The sequence below is a fragment of the Camelus dromedarius genome, chromosome 4, assembly GCF_036321535.1.
Source record: "Camelus dromedarius isolate mCamDro1 chromosome 4, mCamDro1.pat, whole genome shotgun sequence".
NCBI lineage: Eukaryota > Metazoa > Chordata > Mammalia > Artiodactyla > Camelidae > Camelus > Camelus dromedarius.
Genome location: NC_087439.1, coordinates 95,810,459 through 95,837,539, shown reverse-complemented (window position 1 = coordinate 95,837,539; position 27,081 = coordinate 95,810,459). Strand labels below are relative to the sequence as shown.

At 54.2% G+C, this 27,081-nt stretch overlaps 1 protein-coding gene across 1 annotated transcript in view; it reads right to left on the bottom strand.

Annotated features, from left to right (window-relative positions):
* Positions 1-1,002: 1,002 nt before the first annotated feature.
* Positions 1,003-27,081, bottom strand: part of RAMP1 (receptor activity modifying protein 1) — a 38,975-nt gene continuing 12,896 nt past the window's right edge. The window contains exon 3 of the mRNA XM_031452519.2: positions 1,003-1,591. Within this exon, the coding sequence (XP_031308379.1) occupies positions 1,336-1,591 (256 nt within the window). The 3' untranslated portion in view covers positions 1,003-1,335. The remainder of the gene's footprint in view (positions 1,592-27,081) is intronic.

The window sequence follows — 27,081 nt, the reverse complement described above, 5'->3', positions numbered from 1 at the left end:
CCTGGCTCCCTTCCTGGAGGCGTCCGCCCGCTCGGGGGCGGGCCGCGGTGCGGGGAGGCGAGGCGGCAGCTCTGGCCCCGGAATCCGGACCGGCGAGAAGCCGGGCAGGCCCCGGGCCCTGAGTGTGGACGCAGGTCGCCCTCAGCGCCCTCTGTCCCGCCTGCGAGGCGCAGCCACCCGCATCCTGCTGCTGGGGCTCCTGAGAAGACCCGTTGTGGGAACTGTCGGCGGTGCCCAGCCCAGGCCTGCCAAGATGGGTGCACCCTGGCAGGATGGTGGGGGGCCTGGCCGAGGCCCCGGGAGCCACCTGGGGTCTGGCCTGCTCGGATCCCGCTCCTTGGTCAGTTCACGCTGAATCGCCCAAGGGCCGTGGCCTGGGCCCTGTGTCTGGGTAGCTGTCCTGCGGGGCAGGGGGTGGCCGACGGGCCTGAGGGGCAGGTCCTGGGCCGCAGATGCTAGAGGCTGGAGCAGGCTGAGGGCTGCAGGGATCTCCGAGGAGGGACCTGAGCTCAGGGGTCATCGGGAGGGACAGTGTGGGCGCTCCCTTCAGAGACCCCGAACCTTCTGGAAGCCTGGCTATAGGCGGGAGCTTTGGAAGCATGGTGATTTGGGGAGCAGCAGCAGCCTGGAGGGGTGCTAGGAAATAGCTGCTGAAACCCAGGGGGACAGAATGGAGGTGAGTGCCTGGGCCTGGGGGCTGGCGAGGCACCTTCTGGGAGGGGCCTCAGAGCAGACTGGCTGGTCCTGTCCGCGAGTCCCCCCCACAGAGCCAGCGGTTCTAGACAGCATGGTGGGGGTGGGGGGCAGGCAGGGGACTCCGGCAGGAGCACCCTCAGTGCCCAGATGGTGCCCACTGTCGCGTGGGGCCTCACCATCGTCGTCCCCCACAAAGGTCCCTGCTGTGGCTCCTCCTGTCAGAGAAAAATGGACTCCAAAGGGACCAGAGATTCCCCCCCACCTGCTCCCCACGATGCACATCCAGAAGGAATGACGCTGCCCACATTCAGGGACATCCTTTAATCACAAGCTACTCATGACCAGTCTGGCCAGAGGCTGGAACCGAGCTGCGGGTGGTTTATAACAGTGGGAGAAGTTCCGAACGCTGCCCAGACATGCTGACGGTCACGCCTGCTCCCTCCCAGTGCCCGCTGCCCTTCCCAGGGTGGCTTCCAGGCCAACGCCTGTGCCATGACCACTTGGAAATCCTGCTGTTAGCTCTTCACAGGTAGGAGGGGAGGAGGTTGGGGGCCTGCTCTGCCCCCAGGCTGGGCCCCAGTGCCCTACCTCCCGGCCTGCCCCACAGCCTCAGGGAGCAGGCAGCCCCCCGGGCGTGGCCTACACGATGCCCTCCGGGTGCTTGCTCTTCCAGACCACCAGTGCCGTCACCAGCAGGGTGACCAGGATGGGCACCACGATTAAGGTGTAGAGGATGCTACTGGGCGGGTCCCGCAAGGCCCTGCCCGAGACGGGGCAGTTTCTGAAGTAGTGCTGGTGGACGGCGATGAAGAACTTGTCCACCGCCGCGCCTGGCCAGAAGCAGTGCAGCAAGCCCGCCACGTGCCTGGTGCAGTCCGAGAGTTCCTCGTAGCTCCTGCGGACAGAAAAGCAGGTAGCCGTCAGTCCCTGGTGGGCAGAGGACCACGGAGGGGCTTCAGCGGGGAGCACTCCGCCCCATCCCCCACTGCAGTGAGTCCCCCGAAGCCGTGGCCCTGAGGCAGTGACCCTGGCTCTAGAGACCGAGGTCCTGGCTGGTTCCTGTGGGGGCTTCTCGGATGTGCTGCATGTGCCCAGACCCCAGAAGGCAAGCTGGGGTAAGGGACGTCCCTCCCAGTCCCTGGGGTTTCAGGAGCTGGGATGCCGCACCAAGGGCAGGCCAGAAGGTGGACCAGGCGAGTGTCTTCAGGAGGCAGCCTGGGGCAACACGCTCTCAGGGATGGGCCCTTGCTGTCCCCATCACTCCATGCAGAACCCACCCCCCAGCCTGGAATCTCCCCCGGGTGTCCACAGGCCTCACCGTGAGGCCTACCTTCACTCCCACCCCCACCTTCCCACCCCCGCTGGAGCTTCCCGAGAGCGCTCTCACCTCCCGTTGTAGTGGGTTACATACTGATTTCGCTTACTGAGTGTAAACGCCATGAGGACAGGGATTTTGTCTGTTTTGTTCACCTCTGTAATCCCAGTGCCTAGAAGATACTTGGCACATGGCAAGAACCAGTAAATTGTTTTATTTAAATTATGGTAAAGTATAAATAACATAAAATTTACCATTTCAACCTTTTTAACTATACAGTCCAGTGGCGTTCAGTACACTCACATTGTGCAACCATCGCCACCATCTGTCTCCAGAACGACTTTCACTTCCAAACAGAATGTCCCCTTTAAGTGCTAAACCCCATTCTCCCTCCAGCCCCTGGCAGCCCCCTGCCTTCTGTCTCTATGAAATCTGACTGTTCTGGGCCCTTACACGGCATTTGTCTATTGTGACTGGCTTATTTCACTTAGCACGATGTCCTCAGGTTGAGGCACGTTGCAGTCCGTGTCAGAATTTCCCTCCTTTTTAAGGCTGAGTGATATTCTGTTGCTCGTCTGTACTGCATTTTCTCCATCCGTTCACTGATGGACATTTGGGTTGCTTCCACATTTCAGCTATTGTGACAAACGCTGCTGTTATCAACACGGGTGCAAACACCTATTCGAGTCTCTGCATTCAGTTCTTTCAGCTCTAAATCCAGAAGTGGAATTACTGGATCACATCAAGTCACTGTTTAATTTTTTGAGTAAATTATTGTTAATAAATGAAGATTCAATGTTGGGGGAAATTAAACTGTAGTTTCCAGAAGGTGAGTCATTTCTGCTTCTGCTTAGACTAGAGAAGGCTACATAGTGTTGCTCCCACATGAACAACCACACACACACACACACACACACACACACACACACAGAAAAGCTGAATAGACTACAAAACCATACATTTTCCTGAATCCATCAGTGAGCTGAGACTCCAAGGCAGCAAAGGAATGTGAGTTTCAAGGAGGAGTAAGGCAGGGACTGGCTCGGCTAGGGCAGCACATGGAACGAGACACAGCTGCCACCCCAGCTACCTAATAACAACCTGCCCAAAGCCAAGTGTGGGCTGGAGGGTCAGCCTGGGGTTCCTGGGGCCCCAGATGGGCTGCCCATTCCCTGACTCTCTGTTCTTTCCCATGAGGCTCCAGGGGCTCTCGTGAGAAAAGGTAAGGGGCAGGCAGGGGATTGGCTGCCGCTTCGGGGCCAGGCACAAACACCATGCGTTTCCCAAGTCCTTCTCGCCTAAGCAGCAACAGCCTTGGGCCTCTGGAGGAAGAGCAGCTGATCCCGAGGAACAGTGGGTGCAGCTGAACGGGCCCAAAGCCCGTCCCACTTTCCCAGAACCTTCTCTCCAGGAAGCAAAGCCTTGAGCTGCTGAGGGAGGGGTGACACAGTTGCCAACTCCAGGGCCCAAGAAGACACACTCTGGCTGTGAGAAGTCTGGGGAAAAAAAGGCTCTTTTCCCTTGGGAGAGGGGCAGGAGACTGTCCTGGCCTGAGGACCCTGTGTGATGCCAGACAGAGGTCTCTCACCACTGCAGGAGGGGCAGGAATCTCCCACCCAAGACCCCAGACACAGGGCAGAGTCTGGCTTCCACAGGGAGGAGGTACAGGATTGCTGAGGCCAAGGACACAGGGCCTTTCTAAGCTGAGGCTGGACCAGGACACAGGGAACCCCTTCCTCTGCTCCCAATATAAACCTGACATAGAGTAACAAGCAACAGTCACCTGCCACAGGGAGGTGGAGAGAGACCCCCTCTGTGGCACAGGTGTGCAAGGGGGTCGCACTACACTGGGGGAAGTTCTCTAGCCCCACCGTGAGCACAAGGCAATAGTAACCCATTGCTGGAGGTATTTGAGGCCTGCGGTGCTCAGAAGGAAACTTTAGCAACAACAAACCCCAAACCCAGCTCAACTCCTCACAAGACTGACTTAAGTCCCACACCAACAGCCCGACAGAAGAGGCTTGCCCGTTCCCAGACGTCAGTACCATTCACGCCAGTGTCTTCTGTTCTTCACGTGCACGTTCCACAACCAATAAAACATGAGGAATATTTTGTTCAAAAGCAACAAGAAACAACCAACCCATTGCCAAGAGATAAAGCAGTCAACAGAACCAGACTCAGAGATGATTGGACACGGCGACCATCACGCAGGGACTTAAAAAACGATTAACAGGATAAAGGGTCTAATTGAGAAGGTCGACAATACATATGCACAAACAGAGAAGATTAGCCAAGAGATGGAAACTGTAAGAAAGTCAAAGAGAAATGCTGGGAAAAACTGCACAGTGTCGGAGAGAATCCTCTGATGGGCTCTTCAGCAGACATGACATCTGAGGAAACAGCGAGTGAACTTGAAGATGGGTCGGGAGAAATTACCCAAACTGAAAAAAACAACACAGAACATCCAAGAAGCGAGGACATTAACAGCGTTATCGATGATGTCGACTCCAACTTGCAATTTCAGCCCCAAAACATGGAGGAGGAATGGGGCACAGGAAAAATATTTAAGAGATAATGGCCGAGAATTTTCCAAAAATAGTGACATATCAAATCACAAATCCAAGAAGGCCAGAGACGTCTAAACAGGACAAAAACCAAAGCAACGACAAACAGCCACCTAGACATCAGAGTCAAACTGTTGAAAACCAAAGATGAAGGGAAAGAACCCCCCCACCCAAAATCTTGGAGTCATTCAGGGAAAAAGACAGCGACAGGGGAGCAATGATGTGGCTACAGCAGACTTCTCACCGGGACTGTGATCCAGGGGACAGCGGATGACATCTTCCAAGTCCTGGTGGGGGGAGGAGGGCCCACAAACTCCTGTCTACCCAGAATCCTACCCTTGGCAAAAACGTCTTTAAGATATGAGCTTGAAATAAAGACCTTTTCAGGAAAAAAACAGGCTGATAGAATTCATTGCCAGCAGACCTGTGCTACAACAAACGTTCAAGAAAGTTCTTTAACAAAAGAATATAACAGAAGGAAATAAAGAGCTCCCTAAACAGTAAAAATGAAGACTCTGAAACATTACTTAATTTTAGTCCGGGAAGTGAGTAAATGGAACAGAAGCCAGAAATCAACAGTGAGGAGACCCTCGGGGAGGGGCCGTAAGGCCGCATGGAAGAGGTGGGGGCCCCTCCAGGACCCAACACCCCTCAACCCCAATCATAAATCTCTAAATCTCCAGGTCACTGGTTCTCCTGCCCTAACTGCCCTCTGCATCATTACTCCGGGCGCGCGCGGCCTCCCTCGGCCCACTGAGCGGTGGCTGAGTGGATGGGACACAAGGAGGCATCAGAGGGCGTGCAGGACCCTGCCTGCAGGGGCGTGTGGTTTTCACAAGTGAACAAGGACTCACTGCAGGTGGAAAACAAGTGGGAAAAGTCAGACAGAGACTGGGTCTCATTGTGAGAAAATGAATTAGTGCGTGTCAAGGGCCTGGCACAGGGTAAGTGCTAAATGGGTCAGGCATTGTTAAAAGACCCACAGAGTCCAGCCCAAAAGATGCTGACCAACTGCACCACTGCACGCTGGGAACACTGGTCTCAACGGTTGTCTTCCTCCTCACCTCAGACCCACCAAACCAACGTGAGGCTTTCGGTGTTCAGCAGACGCGGAGACAGACCCCCGATCCTACATGCTGCTCCCTGTGCTCTGTCTGAGGGGGGCAGCTGGGGTGTCCTGAGAAGGGGGTGTCGCCACCCCTGGGCCGGCCAGCGGGGACGGGAAGGGGCCCCACGCCGAGGCCGCGCCTGCCGTGGGCTATTCTGGGACCGGGCTGCGCTCCTTCAGCTATCCTTCCCGCCTGCCGAGCCACCCCGTCCACAAATAGCTCCAGTGCGCCGCTGGCTGCCCACTTCAGCCTGTTTATTTATACAGAAGCGACAGCTGAAACTTTCAATAAATATTGTGAGCTCTGTCAGCGAGGATGTGATCGAATAATTCCCCTCAGAGTACAGACGGCCTTCTGCTCCAGAGAACATCGTACGGACTGAAGGGGCAAAGATAAGCTTGAAACAAAGTTCTTGCTTTAACCCTCTATTTTCAGTTCCTGTGTCATGGAATAGTTATCCTTCTTTGGCCGGGCTTTTCTATTCTGGGCCCCTAAGTGAACGTTGCTTGGAATGTTCCTGAATGTTTCCAGTATATCTGGGTGCCAAGTCAAGGCTTCTGGCACCAGGATTCATGTGTGTGTGCTTGCTGATGAGAAGGTGCCCACTCATGCCCACAGGGGAGTCGTCTGCTCTGGGGACACCTGTGGTCACTCTTGTCCCCCAGCTGGCCCTGACTGGCCCTGATGTGGAGTATCTGAGTCGGGCCCTGGTGCCCCTCAGAACTGGGTTCAAATCCAGCCCCACCTCTTATCCTGAGTGATCCCGGGGGCCTCATCTCACCCACCCAGGCCGTGGTCTCCATATATTCAAGTGAAGAGACAGGGACCCGCCTGACGGTCACTGGGCAGATTAAGTTAAATGAGGCCAAGGGCCGGACATAACAGAAGCCCAGTAGGTGAAGGTTTTCTCACTGCCTCTTCCGGACAACTGGGGCGTGGCCCCTTAAGTGTCCTTTTCTTGCTCTACAAACTCGAGCAGCCGTTGACCAGGCCACGTGAGTCTAAGTTCTCAGAATATCTTTGGAGGAACCACTACTTCGGTTACTCTCTCTGGACCAGTATTTGCCTCCACCCACCTGGGACAATTCACAGCCGGGTGGCTTCCAGCAGCTTTAAATACCTGCTGGGATGAAGGGAGGTGGCACCGCCTGGCATCCTGGCAGTCAGAGCAGGTGCAGGGGAACGTGGCCCATTTGAGGGTGGTCTGAGGAGTCTGTCAAAATGCCAGACTGACATGGGGGGTCAGATCGCTAGGGAGGTGTGTGGGCAGGTTCAACATACAGCCGTACTTATGATGCGTTTGGCTGAACAGTTCTGCAAATACAGATGACCAATAGGCATCTGAAAAAAAGTTCAACCTCACGATTAGGGAAAAAAGAAGCAAACATCCAAATACAATCCATTTTCAAAACGAGAATACCCATGCTAGCAGGGGCACAGAGAAATGAGGCAGGCACTTGTATCATTACTAACAGAAGGTAAACTGGTAGAATTCTTTTTTCTGAAAAGCAATTTGGAAATTATATATCCATAACTTCAAAATCATGGATACCCTTTACCTGGGTGATCCTATTCCTGGGAATTATCCTAAGTTAATAACATGAAATGTAGACAAAAGTAACGTAAGAAGACGTCTGTTACAGAATTCTAATTAGAAAAAAAAGCAAATAGAACAGCGATGACAAAAACTGCTTATGAGCTTCTGATGTGTAGCTACTAAAATGATATTTAGGAAGAAAATTTTAAAATATAGGAAAATATTTATGTTGAACAAAAGAAGCAGGTAAGACCAAATTATATAAACAATGTGGTTTCATCATCAAATGGTCTACGTAGGCTAGGAAGACCCCAGGATGTTAAGGGGAGTTATCACCACTAGAGGGCAGTAGAAGGAAGTACTTTTATTCTCTTATCTCCACTTTTTGGGGCATTTTCCAAGTTTTCTACCGTGAGCATACATTATTTTTGTAATTATATTTTTAAAAGCTTATTTAGGGAAAAGGACATTGAAGTCACTGCGTTTGCAGCCGTGGGGCGCTCATTTCCTCATATCTGTGACAGCAGGAGGCCTTCCTTGCAGGGGACGGTGTGCTGTTCTGAATCCCAATCATCTGGGAGGACCGAGTGGGGAGACAGGCTAGAGAGGCTTGTTGGAGGCCCGCAGCCCCTGCTCCCCGGCAGGCCTCCCCTTGCTGGGGGCGGTGGCTCCTCTCCACGTCTGGCAGGGGCCCAGGGCTCAGAGGGCTGCGGTGCCCCTGCTCACCCAGGGTTAAGTCCTGTCCCAGGGGCAGAGCAGCGTCCCCCACCATGGGGACACCCCCTCTCCTGCCCTCTGCTAACAGCCCAGGTGGTTCTCTCCCGGCCACTCCACGTGTGGGAAGCAGCTCTGGGTCTCCCCTCCCAGGTCCTGGGGGCACCTGGCCGGCTGCCCTGCTCAGGACGGTAATGCGGGGGCTGGGCCCCTCCAAGCAACGTGATGAGGCAGCTCGCTCACCCGTAAACGACCCTGGCGCAAGTGGAAGGCGGCAGGACTCCGGGTGTTCAGTCATCCCCGCCTCCGCCTGCCCCACCATTCTTGTTTCGCAAATGTCCCCAGGGCCTGGGCAGGTGGGGGGCTTCCCTCCACCACTCGCCGCCTCTCGGGTCTGGGTTGCCTCCTGGGTAGAAAGGACATCGCTGCCGTCCATGGATGCTACTGGGATTAGATGCCCACTTCCGAGAGGCGCCCAGACCTGGGGTCAGGAAGGGCCTGGGGGATAGGTAGGGGCTCAGGGGTGGGCTTCGAGGGCAGGACCCCCTTTGGCACCCATCCCCGCCGGCTCCCCGTACCATGAGCCCAACGTCCCTCGGCTCCCAGGCGCGGCCCGCGGCCTCCTTGCGGGAAGGGCGAGGCCACCAGATGGCGCCCCGGCCCCCGGGACCTCCGCTCCTTGGTCCCTCCTCCCCGGGGACCCTCTTCTTCTGCGACCCCCTCGCCCCTCGCGGTCGAGGCCTCCATCTGGGCTCCAGAAACTTCTCCATCAGCAGCCTGATGCGTCTGTCCGCGTGGCTCCCCGGTCCTTCCCACCAGGGAAGGGTCGTCCAAGCTCCAAGGCACTCCTTCCTTCCTCGCCCTGTGACTGCGACATCTGACACCAGTGACATCCCCACCCCCACCTGAAGCCTTGGTCCTGTTCACATCGGGCTGTCAACACACCGGACTCCTGGGATGCCCCTACCCCAGCCCCATCTCTCATGCCTGGGCAGCCTTGCCGCCTCTGAGTTGCCACGGATCCCCCCCACTTCCAGGGGTCCCCTCCCCTTCTGCGGCTCTGTCACTGTGACCAGTGGCTCTGCCACTCTGTAGGCAGAGCGACTAGTCTTGATGGGTAACTACAACCCGCATTTCTAGTACTGGCTTCCACCTCTCTGCACTGAGTGTGGGTAGCGGCCTGGGCATCTCTGCATCCCTCCCCTCCCCCCACCCAGTTAGTCAGGGCAGCCATCAGCCCCTCCCCTGCTTCCCCTTCTCTGCTGTCCTGGGCTCAGTCCACCATGGCTCTCTCAGCCGCGGCCCTCACCTCTGCCCTCCCACTCCCCCAGCCCACTGCCCACATGTCTCACCTTTGCTCCATACCTTCAATGCTCCCTGCTGCATCTGTGCTGGATTCAAAAGCCCTCATGTGGCCCCCATCTCTCCATTCTCAACTGCACCCTCTCCCTGTCACCAGCCACATTCTAACCAGCCTGGCTGGTGTTTCTGCCTCAGGACATTTGCACATGCTGCACTTTCTACTTGGGAGGCTCTTAACTCTGTTTTTACAAGGCCAATATCTTTATCCTGCAAACATCACTTCCTCAAACAGGCCTTTTTTGGTGCTTCAACTTCATTTGGATCCCTGGTCAGGCGGGGGGATTTCCTTCACAGCTATGTCTTATTCTGTACCTGTACCTTAGCTCCTGTGATTATTTACTGTTGGTCTCAACAACTCGACTGCAAACATCATGAGGGCAGGGAGAGTGTAAGAAGAAAACAAAATCCCACTCATCCAGTTCAGAGCAGTCACCTCAAAGGAGAGTGAAACAAAAGCTGAAGGAAGAGAATGAGACAGACCTGCCAGGAGATGCGGCCTGGAAGGCAGGGGTAGCGCTCTGAGCAGACACAGTACCACCCGGCGCAAAAGGCAATAAACAGGAGGAGGGGCATTTCACATTGAGAAAGGGTTATCTTCGCTCCACAGGATGCAGATAGCCGAGGGCTGTGAATAACAACAACACAATCAACCAAGTCTTAACACACCTCTCCAGGTCAGGTAAACAGAAACTAGTCTGAAAACGGAAAATAAGTTAATAAACCCAATTCGGTTTCTGTCCTACAGAGATTCAGCAATCTTCCCCAAAGTCTCTGGGTCCTTTTTGGGCAGCAAAGAAAAACTTGGCAAATTCTCAAAGTGGAGAGTTTAAGTCAGTATCTTTGACTACAATATTAGAAACTGGAAATTGGTAAGAATAGGGTAAATTAAAAAAAACTTGAATCCCTAGAAATGAAAGATCACGTGTATAATTTTGGGGTCAAACAAGGATTTAAAGATTCAATTATAGGCTGTTAAGAAAAAAGAATGGCAATACTGCATGTAGAGATAAATGAAATCCAGGCAAAGCTGAATTCTGAGAAAATCCGCAGCTGTACATTATCTTATTACTAAACACAAACAAATGAAAATAAATGAAGTAAGCATCCAAATCAAGACATTTTAAAAAAAGAACCACAAGACAAATCTCTCCACAGGGCAAATAATTGAAATGCATTAATAATTATTAAAACTAATATTTATTGATACTTAAAAAAAACCCACGCATAAGTAAATTCAATAGCTGATTCTTTAGAAAAGCTACAATGAAATAGTTACATTTCTGGATTGTCTAATCCAGAAAAAAATCCAGAGAAAACGCAAATTGATACAAACACAGATAAAAGACTGGAGAATATATAAGAGATCAACATGCAAAAAATGTATGTTAACAGTTGGAAGACCTTTGATGAACTGGGATGCTTTCTGGGAAACTATAAACTATCAAATCTTGACTTAAAAAGTAGAAAATCTGAAAAGAAAAAGACAGAAAAGTTGTTAAAGAATTGCTTTCACAGAAGATGCCAAACTCGGGCAGTTCTTTCAAATTCTTAAGATCACAGAAAAAGACATCAAGTTTCCCAGTTCTTTGACATAGTAAACAAAACCCTGACCCCAGACCTCCCCAGATGGCCCGCCCATGGGCCTCAGAAGGCCCACACACAAGCAACAAATGTCCTCCACTCTCGCTTATAAATAGACACAAGTCCTATTTAAAGCACTAGCACATTTAAGCTAGCCATTTAGGCTGCTTTAAAGTAGGCTTATTTCAGGAGTGCTGGAATGCTGTTCTATAAAGTCACACTTCGATTTATCAAAGGAAAACAACATATAATCATTGTGACACCTGTTGAAACGGCATTTGATCAAATTCACCGTTCATTTCTGATTCAAGAAAACTCCCGCAGCCTGTAAACCACAAAGAGTTTCCTCTTAATGGGATCAAAATCTGTCTCTCAAACCAACGGCAAACACCGCACTTATCACTGGAACCCCAGAGGCGTGCTCATTACGGTCCGGGATCCGTTTATTTAATTTCTCGGTTGTCAGGCCTATCTTCTCCCTGTGGTTCCCACCTTTGGTGTCAGGGCTCCCACCCCAGGCTGCATAAGTGGGCACCGCAGAGCCTTTCCAAAGTGGGGAGGGGCTACTTCCTCTGGTGACAGAAAGCCACGGAGTGGCCTGGCCTATGTCAGGCTTGGAGTGAGCGAGCCAGGCCAGCTCCTCGCTGCAAAGGGCCTCTGACCACAGACAGGACAGGCCCAGTGGCCCTCAAGGTGGACAGCCAAGCCCACGTGGGGGCTCTTCCCACAGACCCACGGTGGGCCCATGGAGGCAGCGCAGGACTGGGCATCTTTTGTTTTTCTTGACACTGCGGGGGGTGTATAAGGAAGTCTTGTTAATGGTTTGATTAAAACCATTTCACTTTGAAAAAAAAAAAACCAACCATTTTCCTTCAGTATCTGACGTCACCTGGGAACGTGTGCCGGGCTAGGGGACCCCAGCCGGCTGTGCACCTGGAGCTCACCTGCACCCCTGGGACTGGCAGTAGGAGAGGGGGGCAGGCGGATCCTGTACAGTCAAGCTCTCCCTTAAGCAGGCAGATCAGAGACCCCATCGAGCTGGGACAGTCTGAGGAGACCAAGTGACTGAAGTGGTCACGGCTTTCCGCCAGCCCAGGGCTGACCTACCAGACGTCCCAGCAGGAAAGCTTTGAAATCAGTATGACCCTTGCGTGCAAACACACACTTGCAGATGAATTTTTCCAAGGTTCTGACTACAGTTTATCCCCTCAGGTCAGGGACTTCTGACATCCTGGCAAACCCGTTTTCCCGGGAAGCAGTGGGAACCGCTGGCTGCCTACTTGTCCAAGAGTCAACAGCCTTTGTGAGCACACGCTAGGCTTCCACAGGTACTCGGGCCAGGAAATACAGAACACAACTCCATGGGCTTCACACAAACCCCGCTGAAAGGCACAGGCAAACTCCATCTCCCGCCTTCATGATCAGCTCCCTGGGGAACCATATCCCCCAGCCACATCCCCTAGCCTGCAGAGCGAGGTGGCCGGACACCAGCTTCTCAGAAAATGAATAGTATGAATAAAACAGAGGAAAAAGACCCTTGGGAGGGTTCAAGGCAAGAAGAGGAAGACAAATGGAACTGGGCAGTTTTTCCTCTGCTGGGGAGGAAGCAAAAACTCCTCACGAAACACTCGCAGCCTATCCGGAGGCACCATCTGCTGAATGGCGGTGGAAGCGGTGGCCAGGGAGGACTGTGGGACCCCCCTGCCCTCTGGGACATGTCTTCTTTGGACCCATTCTCATCATCCTCCCTCCCACCCCAGGCCTCTGCCTTCTCCTCTTTCAGTCTCTCCCCTCCCGGCCAGGAGCCAGCTTGGCTCTCCCAGCCCCGGAACACCCCACAACAGAAAAGGTCGGGTGGAGTTCTGGGGTCAGCTGAGTTTGGGAGACGCTGCACAGCAGTGACCCCACTCCCACGGCACAGACAGGCCCTGAGGGGCTGCAGGAACCCAGGGCTCCCAAAGGCCCTTCACCCAAGTCCTCATTTCCCCTCCAGCTGGTTCATTCTCCGCCTGCCCCGCCGGAACCCCCACCCTGCAGACACGTCCAGGGGACCCTGGGCCTCGGGAGTCTGCACTTGTCTCCTCTTACGCATCCTCTTTCCGCCTGCCTCTCAGGACCCACTTAGGATGACCTGTTCCATGACGCTCAGGCCGGGATGGATTTCATGTCTCCTCTTCCAAAGGGGAGCATCTTCTACTGTAGGGGGGTAGAGGGCCCCCCTGCCTGCTGCCCTAGGTCTCTAGCCTATGCATCCCCTGCCTCCAACTCAGTAATTCGGGGATACATCCCTGAGCCACGTGGCCCTCCCACCCCGTATCTACTGTGATCCCCCTTCACCCTGGTGCAGCTGGCCACTGGCTTCCATGTTCCTCCCTGGACTGTGACCCCAGGGAGGGCAGGGCATGCCTGCTGGGTCCCTGCAGCACCCCTGCCCTGGACAGACACATGGCAGGGCTCAGTGCTGGACAGTTAACGCGTGACAAGGCTGATGTGTCTAAGCCCCGTTCCCTGAGCCTGGGGCCGGGGTGAGGGGTGTGTTGGAGGTCACTGTCCCTTCCAGCCCGGGCGCCCTAGGGCCGCAATGTGGACAGAGGAGCCCCAGGGACATCTGCGGTTCCTGCCTGGATATGGGGTCTGCAGCAGGGAGTCCCAAGGCCCCCAGATACAAACACCTCTCAGAGCCCTGGCCCATAGTCTGGACACCAAGAGCTATGCATGTTCCTGGGCTGGCCCCACAACCCGACCCTCCGTCCAGAACCTGGAGGCATGCTTTGGGTCACGTTGGGCCACGTAGAGCCCTGTGTGGAATGCGGAAGGGCGCCCCTCCTCCGGGCAGGGCATGTGGCAAGGGCAGACAAGCACAAGCTGGATTGCAGCTTCCACCTGGCCCAGCTGCCCTGAGAAACTGCTGTGTGTCCTTGGGCAAGAGACTAAGCGTCTCTGAGCTGTGGTAGCTCCATCTGGACAGATGGCCCAGGGCTAAGACAGAGGTCAGGGAGCCAATGCCCATAGAGGTGATCCCCCCTCCCCCACCCCTGTAGGTGACTGCTATCCACTGAGGGGACACCAGTTTTCCTGTGTTTCGGGAAGATATAAACAGAGTTTGATGGACAACCCTGAGCTTGGCCACCACACCAGGCAGCTCTTGACCCAGCCTGGTGTCCTGAGCTTGGCACGGGCCAGGCCACAGCATCTGCTCCCTCTCCAGGCTCTGCAGACTGAGCACCAGCTCCCTGCCGGCCCCCAGGCCTCCTCGGCCAGGCCCAGCCTGCCACACAGACGCACCCACAGCGGAGGAGCAGGAGGGCTGAGAGCGGGCAGCGGGGCTGCTGGGCGCCGTGCTGGGAGGTCAGGGACCCAAGGCTGCAGAGGCTGAGGGAGGCGGGCAGCTGACCTGCGCGGGCGGGGCTCACCCCGCCGCCTCTCCTGACGCCCTGCTGCAGCTGGGGCCGGTCCCGTGTCCACAAGGGGTTCCGGGCTCCTGCTGGGAGCACGTGTATGCTGCCCCCTCCCCCCCCAGGGAATACACGTCCTGTAACCAAGAGGGAGCTGTGGGCACTCGGAACAGGACCTCTCAGAATGGGGTGCAGGCTCACACACACTCCGCAGCCGGCTGTGCCTCCTGACGTCCCCGTGCCAGTGAGAGCCTGGCCCTCCGCTGGTCAGACGGCAGGAAGCACCAAGGCTGCTGCCCGGTGCCCTGACTCCTCACAACTGCACCCCCCCCCCCATACACACGGGAACTGGGGAGGGGACCGCGTGAGTGGCCCGAGGTGGCAGTGAGGTGGGCGGCCCAGGGGCCTGACTTAGGGTCTGCTGGGCTCCTCCATGTGGGCCGCTGCCCCCTGCTCCCCCTAGAAGCCCCTCTCGGGGAGGGTCATCCGGCCTCCTTGGCCACCTCCACCGCTCCCGTTGCATGGGCTCTGCTCTGGGCAGGAAGGGATCTGGGCACCTCTGCCCATGCTGGCAGGGAGCAAGAGGTCTCTAAGCCCATTCCTGGCTCCGCATGCGGCCTGCTCTGGCACCAGATGCAGCCTGGGGCTGCCAAGCCAGGAAGCCCGTGGAGAGGGCCCAGCGGGCGGCGGGGGCACCGTGCCTCCTCTGAGAGCAGGCCCGGGCAGCACCCAGGCTCCTGGGTTCTGCGGCTCAGGCAGGTGAAGCTGCAGTTTTAGAATCAGTGTGTGTCCTTGCCCAGCAGGTGGGGCAGGACTGTGCCCAGAGTGACCCTTCCCCGGGGTCTGAGGACGCAGGGAGCTGTGCCCACTGTGGAGGGGCACACGTGCGACCCCCTTTGACCTGCTGCTACCCTGGGATCTCCTGGGCCCCCCAGGTCTAGGGGGTGAAGTCACCAGCCAGCCGTACCCAGGTCTGCCAAGGCCCCAGGGCTCCCACCCTCACCAGGACATGGGTGCACACATGGGTCTGAGAGCCACAAGATGAGGCAGGACAGCCGGGGTGCTATATTTGGACACTAATACCCTGGAGACATTGTCCTAGTGAAGCGACACTGGTGGCTGGACGGAAGGGCTTTCCCCCCGAGGCCAGCCTGGCCCCGCCGTCAGGCCTGTGCAGAGCACTGCTCTCTGCTTGCCTCGCCCAGGAAACCCTTTGTCTCCCTGATGCCACTGGATTCTGCAGGGACCCTGGAGAGCTTCCCAAAGCCTTGAAGGTAAGGGGAGAAGGGCCTGCCCCGAGTCCCCGGCTCCTGCTAAATCCTCAGCAAACAGCTGCTGAGCTGAATGAAACATCCGGTACTGAACGCCTTCATGGTACCAAGGTGCCTTCACCTGAGTTTTTAAAGGAGAAGAGCCATAACCAAGTAGGGGTGGGAGTAGGCCGCCCCAGCCCCCTGGCCTGGGGACACTGCCCCACTTCCCTGGGAACACATGTCTGTGCAGGAACTGAAGCCACTGTCACCCCCAGCACCCCAGACACTCCCAGCCGTCTACAGAGGCTCCTTTGTTGCCCAGTCACCCTGGGACACAAGCCTGGGCCATGAGCAGCCCCAGTGCCCCAGAAGGATGAAGACATAAGGAGGTAAGTGTCGCAGGGACCCCCCACACACCCACTTGGCTTCTGGGAGGGGTCATGAAGCTCCCCCACCTGCTCTGGGGCCAACTGGAGAAGGGGTGTCAGGCCCTGGTGTTGCCTGTCAGCTCACGCCCCCAGTGGTCCTGGCTGCCCAGGGTCTGAGGACATGTGTCATGAGAGCTGCCCCCAGGCAGTCCTGGTGCGGTCTCTGGGGCTCCAGGCCCATGTCCTGCACTGTTGCCGTCTCTTCTCGGCCCCCTGGCTCTAGCACCTGTATGCAACCACGCCAGAAAGAAGGAGTTCATATTTAAAAGATAAACCAAAATCTCTCCCACCTTCTCTGATGACACAGAAAAACCCCAGAGACAATGGAACATAAATTTCAGAAAACAAGATTGTTCTTCGTAGAGTTATTATCCTGCCAAGCTGTCACTCATGTACAAAGGCAGCAAAAAGCTCCTTGGAAATGTCTGAGTTCTGAGAATGTTCTAATCACGTGGCTTATCATTTCTAGCATCCCCCTCAGATAGCTGCCTGAATTTAAAAGATGCATTGGGAATGATGATGTTAAAAATGATAAGAATGACTGGGACACTGTGCTGCACACCAGAAACTGACACATTGTAACTGACTGTACTTCAATTTAAAGAAGTTTTATAAATGAAAAAAAAATAAGACGTTTGAGTTAATAGCCTATTCACATAGATAAGTAACCAAGAGCCCTCTCAGACCAATAATTCTTACTGATAAAAATCAGAACGGGGAAGAGTACAAAATAAAACTGAAACAGAGGGCAGAAAGAAAACAGCAGGGTTTAGAACATTAGCTGAAATCAGTAAGGAGAAGCAGAGAGGAAGCGACAGACAAATAGACAGACGGATAGGTAGGCAGGTAGGTGGGATACAGAGGAAGCCAAAAATCCAGAGACCACTGTTCTCTTAACAAGAGGAGGCCAAAGCACGTGGTTTGATAATGCAAGGAAATCAATGCAGGAATGCGAACATCTGTGTTTCACATCTCCTGCCTGGCTGAGTGGAAAATATCTTGTCAATCATTGAAAAGGTAAAAGAAAACATATCATGTTTCAACAATAGGAGAAGAGAAAACAAAAATCGGTGACAAAAAATGGAGTGCCTGAAGATGGAACAGAAAGCGCAAACTACAAGGCTGGTCACTCTCCAGACGCAAAAGTAAAACCCAGCAGTAAACTGATTGCAGGAGAGTTAATAAAAACAGAGTCATGTTGGAAGACTAAAAAGAGCTATTGGTAAACTTCAAGTAGCTGAATACTGGGATTTTGATGTTCATATGAGGCCAGATAAAATTTAAAGCAAAAATTGTCCAATGTGATGAGGAGAAATATAGTGCTATTTCATGGTTGATAATGGCCCCATAATAACATGGAATCTACATGCTATACAAACAGAGCAAAACATACACATAAGACCTGCTAGGAAAACAAAATAGAAACAATAACAATACGATTAAAATGGAAGAATCTAATACTACATTATCAAGTACATACAAAACTCAGAAACACACGAAGGGGCTGGATAACACAACAATGCAGAATTAATGATGGTTTCAGTGGGAATTAAAGAGAATGAACGGAACATGCTTCCTTTTCAAGTGTTCGCGGTATATTCACAGGAGGTCACCACGCACTAGGTCTCAAAGAAAATCTCAGTAACAAGACAAAAGCAGAAACGATTCACACTATGTGCTCTCACTACATCAAGAAGAGATTAAGAGCCAAACAGAAATAAAACACAGGAGAACTGAAATACACTTGCCTAAGGGAAAAACTGAAGAAAAACGCCAAGAAGACAATTAGGGGCACTTTTTTTTTTTTTTTTTTTTTTTGGTCTAGGAAGGAAAAAGAATGGATAAACAGATACATCAAAATGCACAGAAAGTGATGACAAAGGTTTTGAGGGAGAAACATCATAGTTTTAATGCCTTTATTATGTAAAAAAAAGTGAGAAAAAATGATCAACTAAGCATCTAAATAATATCTTAGGGAAATAGCATATTTTTTTAAATGGAAAAAAGAAGGAAAAGTGAATGATAAAGTTAATGCTAAAAAATTGTAGAAGATATTGCCATGTAAACCTGGACTGTTCTTTAAAGACTATAAAAATGGGCACAACTAGTGACAAGAGTGAGCCTCCTGATTTCCCTCTGATGACTGAGAAGGGAGGAAACGCAGGGATAAAACAAACCTTTGACGTAGAGGATAGTGAACATTTAAGGAAATACTGCGCATCATTCATTGTGTTTTGGCGAGAAATCTGAAGGAGATGGACCAAATAAACACATCTGAACTGCTAGCAAGGAACAAAACACAGATCAGCAGTGGAGGAGGAACTGGAGAAAAATCCCTCAGACCACCCTGAGCTGGTGGCTTCTGCGATGAATTCACTCAAATTTCCAAGGAACAAAGAATTCTCAGGGTACGTTGGTTATTTCCCACCCTGGCCTCCAACCGTCAGCTGAGCACGGACATTCCATTAGGCAAATATGAGCCTAACCCTAAAATCTGATTAAGGTAACTCGGACAGAGGAAAATCAGGAACTGTCAGCCAAGACAATACTCCCGTGCTCATTTCACTGGGGAGGAAGCAGACCCCCAGAGCGTCTAAGCAGTGGAAGAATCAGCGAGATTCCAGCCCCAGTGGGTCCCCTCCCAGCTCCACCCTTGCTTTTTGTACTAACTGCCAAAGGGCAGGACCCACAGGTAAGGACTGGTCACTCCAGCTAGACCAGCCGCCAGTCCTTGCATGGGGACCCGCGGTGTTCCCTGTGGGAAGGACTCTCGCAAACAGACGACGCTTCCTAAGTGGACTGACTGACACCAGCCGCCTCAGCGGGCACCTCAGCCGCACTTGTCATGTCATCTGGCAAAATGGTTCTTCAGCTCTTGGAAAAATAGGTGGAAAATATATCAAAGAAAGTACAACATGATGTGAAATATAACGAAAATGAACACACTAGGTGAAGATGAGATCTTCTAACTTGTAGAAAATATTGTAAAGCCAAGGTAATTCAAGTGGTGCGGCATGGCCCCCAACGGAAGATTAACAGAAACAGACTCAGATGCGTACAGGAATGCACTCAGCGTGTTAGATGGGGCAGCACCCAACAGCGGAGGTGGGGAATTTGACAAGTTATGTTAGGATGGTCGAGGCAGGAAGGATATAAATTTTAATTCAAGTCTTAGCGTAACTATGCACTGTGTTGAGAGATAAATGTTATTTCAAAACACAGAACAACCAAATAGAAACAGAACATAATACATGTGGCCACATGACTCAACTGAATTTGTGGAACAGACGGGACTGTGCCAAAGTCACAGAGTTCTGGGGAGTGGGTCGGGGCACACGCATGAACTGAATGCCTGATTAACTAAAACACGGAAAACAGACATCACCAAAAGAAACACAAACGAAACAAGAGGAGAAAATATGTAGAACAAAGTAGCAAATGGCTAATCTCGGCCCCATGCAAGAGTCTGCAAAAGAGGATTAAAAATACCCCCAATGACTCAGGAGACATGCAGCCAAGGTTGAGGGCAGGTAATTTGCATTCAAGGAAAACAAACTGCAAACAACTGTGGGAGAATCGCTCAGTCTCCCTAACAGCCAAAGATGGGCAATAAAGAGGGAGTCGCGTTTAAACCTGCAAAGACAGGGTCTCTGCAGACTCGGCGCTCACGACCCTAGGAGGAAGTAGGTCTGTTGGCGCGTTGCTGGTAGCATAACATAGTGAAATCCTTTAAAAGGTTGACTGGGCCAGACTTATCAAGAAGCACAGAATGTTATGTGACAATGAATATACATATGTTCATGTATAACTGAAAAATTGTGCTCTACCCTGGAATTTGACACAACATTGTAAAATGATTATAAATCAATAAAAAATGTTAAAAAAAAAAAAAAAAGAACCACAGAATGTTCATGGCATGTGCTGAAGGGAGCCCACATTCAAGGATCCTTTTAAAAGTTAGTCAAAGAAGTGAGGCTCTATGTGTAAAAGCACCGACAGTGGCGCTATTCGTCACGTCAAAACCCTGGAAATGGCTCAGCAGACGTGGGAGTGAAGATATCAGGACATGTGAATTTAGCCTTCCTGCCACTGACCTAGGCTGGCGGCCCCCCCGCGCCCACCCCACAGTCCTGAAGGGACTGAAAGTCAACTCACCTTCCCTGCTACACAAAAGGAGTGTGTTTTTAAGAAAGTGGGGTCTCTATTTTCTGACTGACGCAAGAAGCTGGAGAAGAGGGAACTCAGACCCAAGGCCTGACCCAGAGTGTGTCCTACGGGGCACCCTGTGCATAAAGGACCCAGGGCTTAAGTTCCGTAAGACACTGGGGGAGAAAGGTGCCCTCAAAATATGCATGGGGGGTGGGTGCTGTGCTGTGCCTCAGCTCCCCAGAGCCCCTCCCACCGTGGACCGAGAGCGTCCCTGGCCCTGTGTGTGCTCAGGAGAGGACCACCTACTGAGTGACTGATGAATGGATGGGTCCCAGGAGACCCTGTGACCAGGCTTGGGCTGTGTGGGGACAGGGTGAGTGCTAGGGCAAAGGTCACCTGCTACCATCTCCCAACCCAGCTGCCCCTGCTACACAGGAACCAACACACAAGGCACTGCCCACTGGAGCACATCACCACCATCATGGTCCCATCATCATCACCACCATTGTCACCATTATCACTACCACCACCACCATAATCACTGTCACCACCACCATACTCACCACCACCAGCACCACCAGCACCACCATCATCACCAGCACCAACACCACCATCACCGGCACCACCATCATCACCACCATCACCATCACTGACATCGTTATCATCCTCATCCTCACCTCCCACCAGGAGCCTGCCCCGCCCAGCACCCCTTAGGTGTGTGTGCACAGCCTCAGGAGGCTGCCCAGTGTGAGCAAAGCAGGCCTGCCTCCCCGACAGAGAAATCCCATTCGTCTGGCCAGCCTGGAAGGTTCTGGGGTTTTCTGGGCCGTGGGGAAGGGAGAAGCGTGTCCAAGGGGGAAGTGGGGGTCGAAGGTGCAGGGAAGGGAGCCTCAGTCACCGATGAGTTCCACCTGCCTGCCCTTCCGCTCACGGCCAGGATCTGCTTAGCGTCGCCCCATGTCTGACTGTACACATTCCCATACAGGCCTGATTTCATCCCCAAACTGAGGAGATTGTGAAACAGGGCAGTTAATCACTCGATGGAAAAAGACATTATCGCAGGCTGGGTGCCACGGCCGGTGCTCGGTTACCCCTGCGTCTCGGGAGGTGTAACTGTCCTTTGGTAGGGCGTGGAGATGAAGGACATCAGGATGATGCAGTGGCCCTGAGTATGGAGGACAAGGGCTAGGGGCCCTTTCCCCAGCTTCTGGATCCCCGCCCACAAGGGATTTCTTGGTTGTTGGCCTCTGTAGACACATTTTTCTGGGAGCTTCCTGAGCTCTGACTGCACAGGTGGGACAAAGCCTGCCTTCCTTCTCCGGCACGCCCTGCTCTGCACCGTTGGTCACACTGCCCTGCCCTCCCCTCCGTCTGCTCCCAGGTCATCTGTGGCTGAGCTCCCAAGACAGGGCGGACAGGCCTGGCAGGCCTCCCGAGACCCCCTGCTCACAGACAAGCTTGTTGGGGCTGTGGAGATGTGGGGATACCCAGTGCACAATCCACCCAGAGCTGGTGCCCCAGAGGCTCTGCTGGGATGCCGTCTGGGTGGGGACTTCCGGAAGACATCTTTGAGAGGGTGGAGGAAAAGGGTACCCCTACCTTCTGCCCATCCAGCAAACCCGAGTGGCAGACTTCCTCCCTGTCCCGGCCCAGGCCAAACACATCCGGGGTGGCTGCTGAGAGCTCGTGTTTCCTTCCCTGCTGCTCATGACCAGCAGAAGCACTACCCACATCCTCAGGGCAGGGCACCAGCACAGACCACGCCCACACGGCAGGGCACCAGCAGAGAGGCGGGGCATATGTCCTCACCCATCCACAAGGCCTTGTCCTGGCGACAGGGAAGACACGTCTGCACCTCTTCCCTGCAGGCCAGAGCCCCGCTGAGGCCAGGGCCAGGGAGCAGGAGTGAGCCCCTGGGCAGGACCAGCCTGGCCTCTCAGGGTGGTTTTCCTGGCAGAGTCCCTCCCCAATGGCCCCAGAGGTCAAAGGTCACCCACCAAATTTCTGTGCTCCCAGGCTTGAGGGTACCTGGATGCTCTGGGACACCTGAAGGGTATCGCCCCATCCAGGCAGGCAGAGGGTTGGGGAGTGGGGGTCTATTCCAGGTGCTCCTGACAAGAATGTGGCCCAGGTACTCTTGGGCACGGGGTAGGGGGCGGTTTTCCGGGCAGACCTTTGAGGACCAACCCAGCAAGGCACTGAACCCGGCTCAGAAGCTCCCAGCTGTGTGGGGCACGCAGGTGGGCCAGTCTCCCACACCCGGTATCCTTGGGGGCTCTGGTGAAAGGCCTGCCCGGCCCCCGGGCGTGGTGCTTCCCGAGCCCAGGGCGAGATGGGCTGAGCACAGCAGGAAGCCCGGGAGGGTGACAGCACTGCCCCCGGGGACCGTCAGTGTTTAAGGAAGACGCCTGCTCTCAGTTCCTGTTGGAATCAACACAAAAGCAGCTGTTCCAATGCTGTTGCTGAGTTTGAAAGAATTTCTGGACTTCACCCTTTTAACAGGACACCCGGGGAAGGCCCAGGGGGATCGCAGCCAGCCCGGGAAAGACCCCGTGGTGGGTCCGCGCACCTGGCCCCCAACCCACAACCACCTGGGGCCGGAGCGTTAGGCCTGGTGCTCACGGTGGCAGGTGGCAGGCAGGGGCCCTGCACGCGCTGGTTCCGTGTCCCCCACCGAACTCGCTGGGCTGCTCCCACCCGAGGCAGGAGACCCCCTCCGCGTATTTGGGCCGCAGCTTGGGCCCGGCTGGAGGGCTCTCCAGGCCCTGCGTGGGGTCAGCTCAGCAGGAAGGGGTCCCCGGAGCAGATTACAGAGACGCAGGCCCCTTGGACCCAGGACTGTGTAACTGAAGCTGCAGACATGGTCAGGGTTTACAAACCCAGAGGCTTTGGGGCAGAAAGGAGGGGGCCTCAACCTGTGCAAAGGTAAAGCTAAGGTCTCTGCTGCCCTGCCTCAGAGGGTGGTGCCCCACCCCCCTGGCCACCTCTGACATCTTCCCCCACCCAGGTGCCGCCCCTTCCCAGAGCCTGAGGCCAGGCAGGATGGGGAGGGGCAAGGCTACTTCCTGGTCTAAACCCACCTGGCGTTTCTTGTCTTGGGGAGAAAATCAATACGCAGTCACTTTAAAACCAACCATTTTCTAGCTGAGATCTGCATGTTCCAGATTACTCTCCCTCCCCAGCCAACACCCACAGGAAGGTCTCTGGAAACGAGCATTTCTGATGACACATTTTCCCAGGTCCTCTAGAGCTTCCCAAATTAGATTTTATTCCCAGTTAATGTTAAATCATGTTAAGTTTCCATTGGTGAATCAGGGCAGTTTAACGAGCTGACCTCTGGGACATAAGGAATTTGGCCTGCCTGGTGCACCAAGGGGAGACGGCCCTGCTGACCTCATCAGGTCTGCAGGGACCTGCTGCAGTGACAGATCAGACAACTGCGGAATCTGAGGCCCCCCAGGCATCCTTAATCACTGACGACTCCAGAGCAAGCCCTGAGCCGTTCTCATGATAGAGTAGCCGGGCCGTGGTCCAGGGCTGTTGGAGAGAGATGCCTGCACACTTAAACTGCGGGTCTGGGCTGAGTTCTTTACGTACTTTGAAATGCAGAAACAAAGCCAGCCAGCGGTCCCACGGCGGGTCACGCAAGAATGTCCCCTGTCCGCTCATAGGAACAAGTCATTAGCCCTTTGCTTTCACTTGAGAACTTCCTCTCTCTGAGTAACATTGCACAGCACTGCGGAGAAGTACTCTGGAAATAGCCCAATACGTCATCCAATGTCCCCAGAGGCGCAGGGCTGCGCGCTCTCTTCTCTGGGCTGATGCAGGAGGTGGAACCAGGAGCCGGGGAACCTGAGAGCCGGCCAGCAGGAGCAGGCGCTGGCCCGCCCGTGGTGGTCGTCCTCCACGAGCTGGACTCCTGGTCTTGAGCGTGAGTCCTGCAGAAGGCTGGCTGGCTGACTTAGCGGGAAGGCACCTCGTGGGAAGGTGGACTCCTCTGGCTTGCAGCTGTTTTAAACTGGAGCCTCCTCTGATGTCAGAGGAGAGCCCAGACTTCCCACCTCCTGCCTTTAGAGCTGCCTGCAGGCCCAGCCCGCCCCCGGGACAGCCAGGATCTCAGGCTGCAGGTGCCGGGCAGCTCTGGCCCTAGGTTCTCTTGTCTTTGGAGTTCCCCTCCCTCAGCTTCAGCCTGGTCCTGAACCCCAGGCCCCAACAACCACCCAGGGCTGCCCCCTGAGCTGTTGCCCTGGCCTCACTCACAAGCCTTAGCTGCACTTGCCTTGGGGAGGGGTCCTTCCCAGCACCTGCGCCCTTTGCCAGCCGTCTGCCTGGCTCACCAGCCCCAGGAGAATTCCCTGAGCCGGCCCACTGTCCGACTCTCTGCCTGTTGGTCGCCCACTTGGGGCCCTGCCCTCCCACTGGACACGGTGCTGCGGTCATGGTGACGGCCTCCCTGCGCACACCCGTGGCTCCTCCACCCTCCCTGCCTGGCCTTCTCTCTGGGTCCTTCTTTTCTCTTACAGTCATTTGGACAAGCTTGTCTACCCCAAGACCCCCCAGCCTCCACTGTTCCAGGAGAACAGTGGCTCAAGCACCAGGCTTGGTATCCAAGGCAAATGGACCCCACCAAGCCCGCTGGATGTTGGTAGGGACAGAGATGGACGCTGAAGACCACATCTAACCACAGAGCATCCCCACGCCTCCCCTGAGAGTCAGAAGGGGGCACCTCGTGCCCTTGGGGAGCGTCAGGGGCTGGGACTTTGCGGCCTCCTTGTCAGCTGTGGCCCCGGGCAGGTGCGGCGGGATCGCTGTCATTCCGCTGCTTACTTCAGTGTTCCATGTGCAGCACGATGCCCGGCACACAGCAGGTGCGCAGCAGGTGCTGGCGTAATAACAAGCTCTTCTCCTGGACTGAGGTAAGTGACGGCTAAGTGAGCATTCAGCAGGCAGGGAGGACCGTTTCTCTGGAGGAGAAACTAATGCTGTAGATTCAGGTAATATGAGGAAGGTTTGAAGAGGAACCGTTTATAAAGGTCTGAGCAAAAGGCACAGGGAACCTCAGGGAAGGGTAAAGTGGCCTCTCGAACCACTGGGGGCAACGGCGGGCTCGCTAATAAACAGGACAGCCGGGCGCTCCTCTGGAAAACGGCGGAATTCGCTTCATAGTTCACACCGCAAACCAGAATACGCTCCAGACAGACCAGAGATTCAGAAGTCAGCCCGAAACCATACGAGCCTGAGAAGGAAAGCTGGGCAGATTCCCCTGGAACCTGGCGGTAGGGCAGCGCTTTCTCACCACGCCTCAGATCCAGAGGGGATCAAAGACCGTGTGACCACATGAAGAAAATTACACGGCGCAGACACACTGGAAACAGACGTAAAAGACGACCACCAAGCTTGGAGACAGCATCTAACGTGTCCGCAGACAAAGGCCTAACGTCTCTTCTAACTTACACAGAACTCTTTAACAAGGACCAGAAGCGGTCCTGATAGGAAATGGGAAAAGACATGAACAAACAGCTTACAAAAAATTCCAAATGAGCACTCCACTGAGATACCACGTCCCACTCAGCAGACGGGCAAAGTGCGGAGGCTGACAGCAGCCCGCGGGCGAGGCTTGGGGGAGCGGGCCCCCCGCTGCGGGAGGGGTGCAAACCATCGACTCTGAAGACACAGCTCCCACCGTATGAACATGCACGTGCACGAGGTCGCTCATTTCAACACCATCTGCAAGTGGAAGCCACTGGAAAAATCGAGATGCCTCTTCACAGGAAAGTGGTTGAAAAGCTAAGCATGACGGCGTGTTATTCAGATACAAAGATGAACGGGAGCATTCTCCGTGCACTGATTAGGACTGACTTCCAGGACGCACTGCTGAGTGAGAAAGGAAAACCCCAAGTGCAAAAAGGATATCTATACCATAGTGTAGTGTCAGAACACCCCAGCACAGCATCGTGTAGGCGTGTCTGTGGTACAGTGTGAGTGTCCGTAGCATCGTGTAGGTGTGTCTGTGGTACAGTGTGAGTGTCTGTAGCATCGTGTGAGCGTGTCTGCGGTCTGGTGCAGAGAAGCGTGGTATAAGGTACCTGTAACAGAGAACAAGAGTATCTGTTGTACAGCGCACAGCGTGGTAAGACCGTCGGAAGTCTAGCATAAGAACGGCTATAGCACAGAGCAGGGTGCCGACAGCACAGGATAGGACTGCCGGCAGCACACCGCGTCTGCAGCGCAGCATGTCTGCACACCGAGTCGTGTGCGAGTATCTCAGACGGTGGGGTTGCAGTTCGGGGGAAAGCACGTGCTTAGCATGTGCGAGGAGGTCCTGGGTTCAACCCCCAGTACTTCCTCTAAACATAAATTAATGAACCCAACCACCTCCCCTCCAAAATGTAATAGAAAGAGATAAGCAAGATTAAAAAAATGAATATGCACAGTATGGTACGTGAGAGCACGGGACAGTACATTACACCACAGCACAGTGCATTTCATGTAAGAAAGAGGAGCATACAAGAAAAAAATACACACACCTGCCCATTTGTACAGAAGAAACGCAAGAAGGAAAAACCAGAAATGGATGAGATCAGCACCCACGGGGAGTGGGTGTGAGTGGGTGACGAGAGTGGAGAAATGGGACGGGGAGTGGGGCTGAGGAAATGACCCTCCTCTGAATCTACCTTTGAGGGAAACTGACTGACAGCCACAGTGTGATGGTCAGTTCTCTGTGTCCACTTGCCCATTCCACCCACCCAGGCTGTGGTCCCGGTTCCTCAGCCAAAAACTCGTCTAAGTGCTGCTGGGGGTGTGTTGGAGATGTGGTTATGCCGACCACCGGCTGTGAGTGAAGGAGCTGGTCCTTGATAATGTGGGTGGGACTCATCTTCAATTGAAAGGCCTGAAGAGCAGGTTAAGAAATCCTGCCTCAAGGCTGCAGCATCAGCTCTGCCCACGAGCCTGCAGCATCAGCTCTGCCCACGAGCC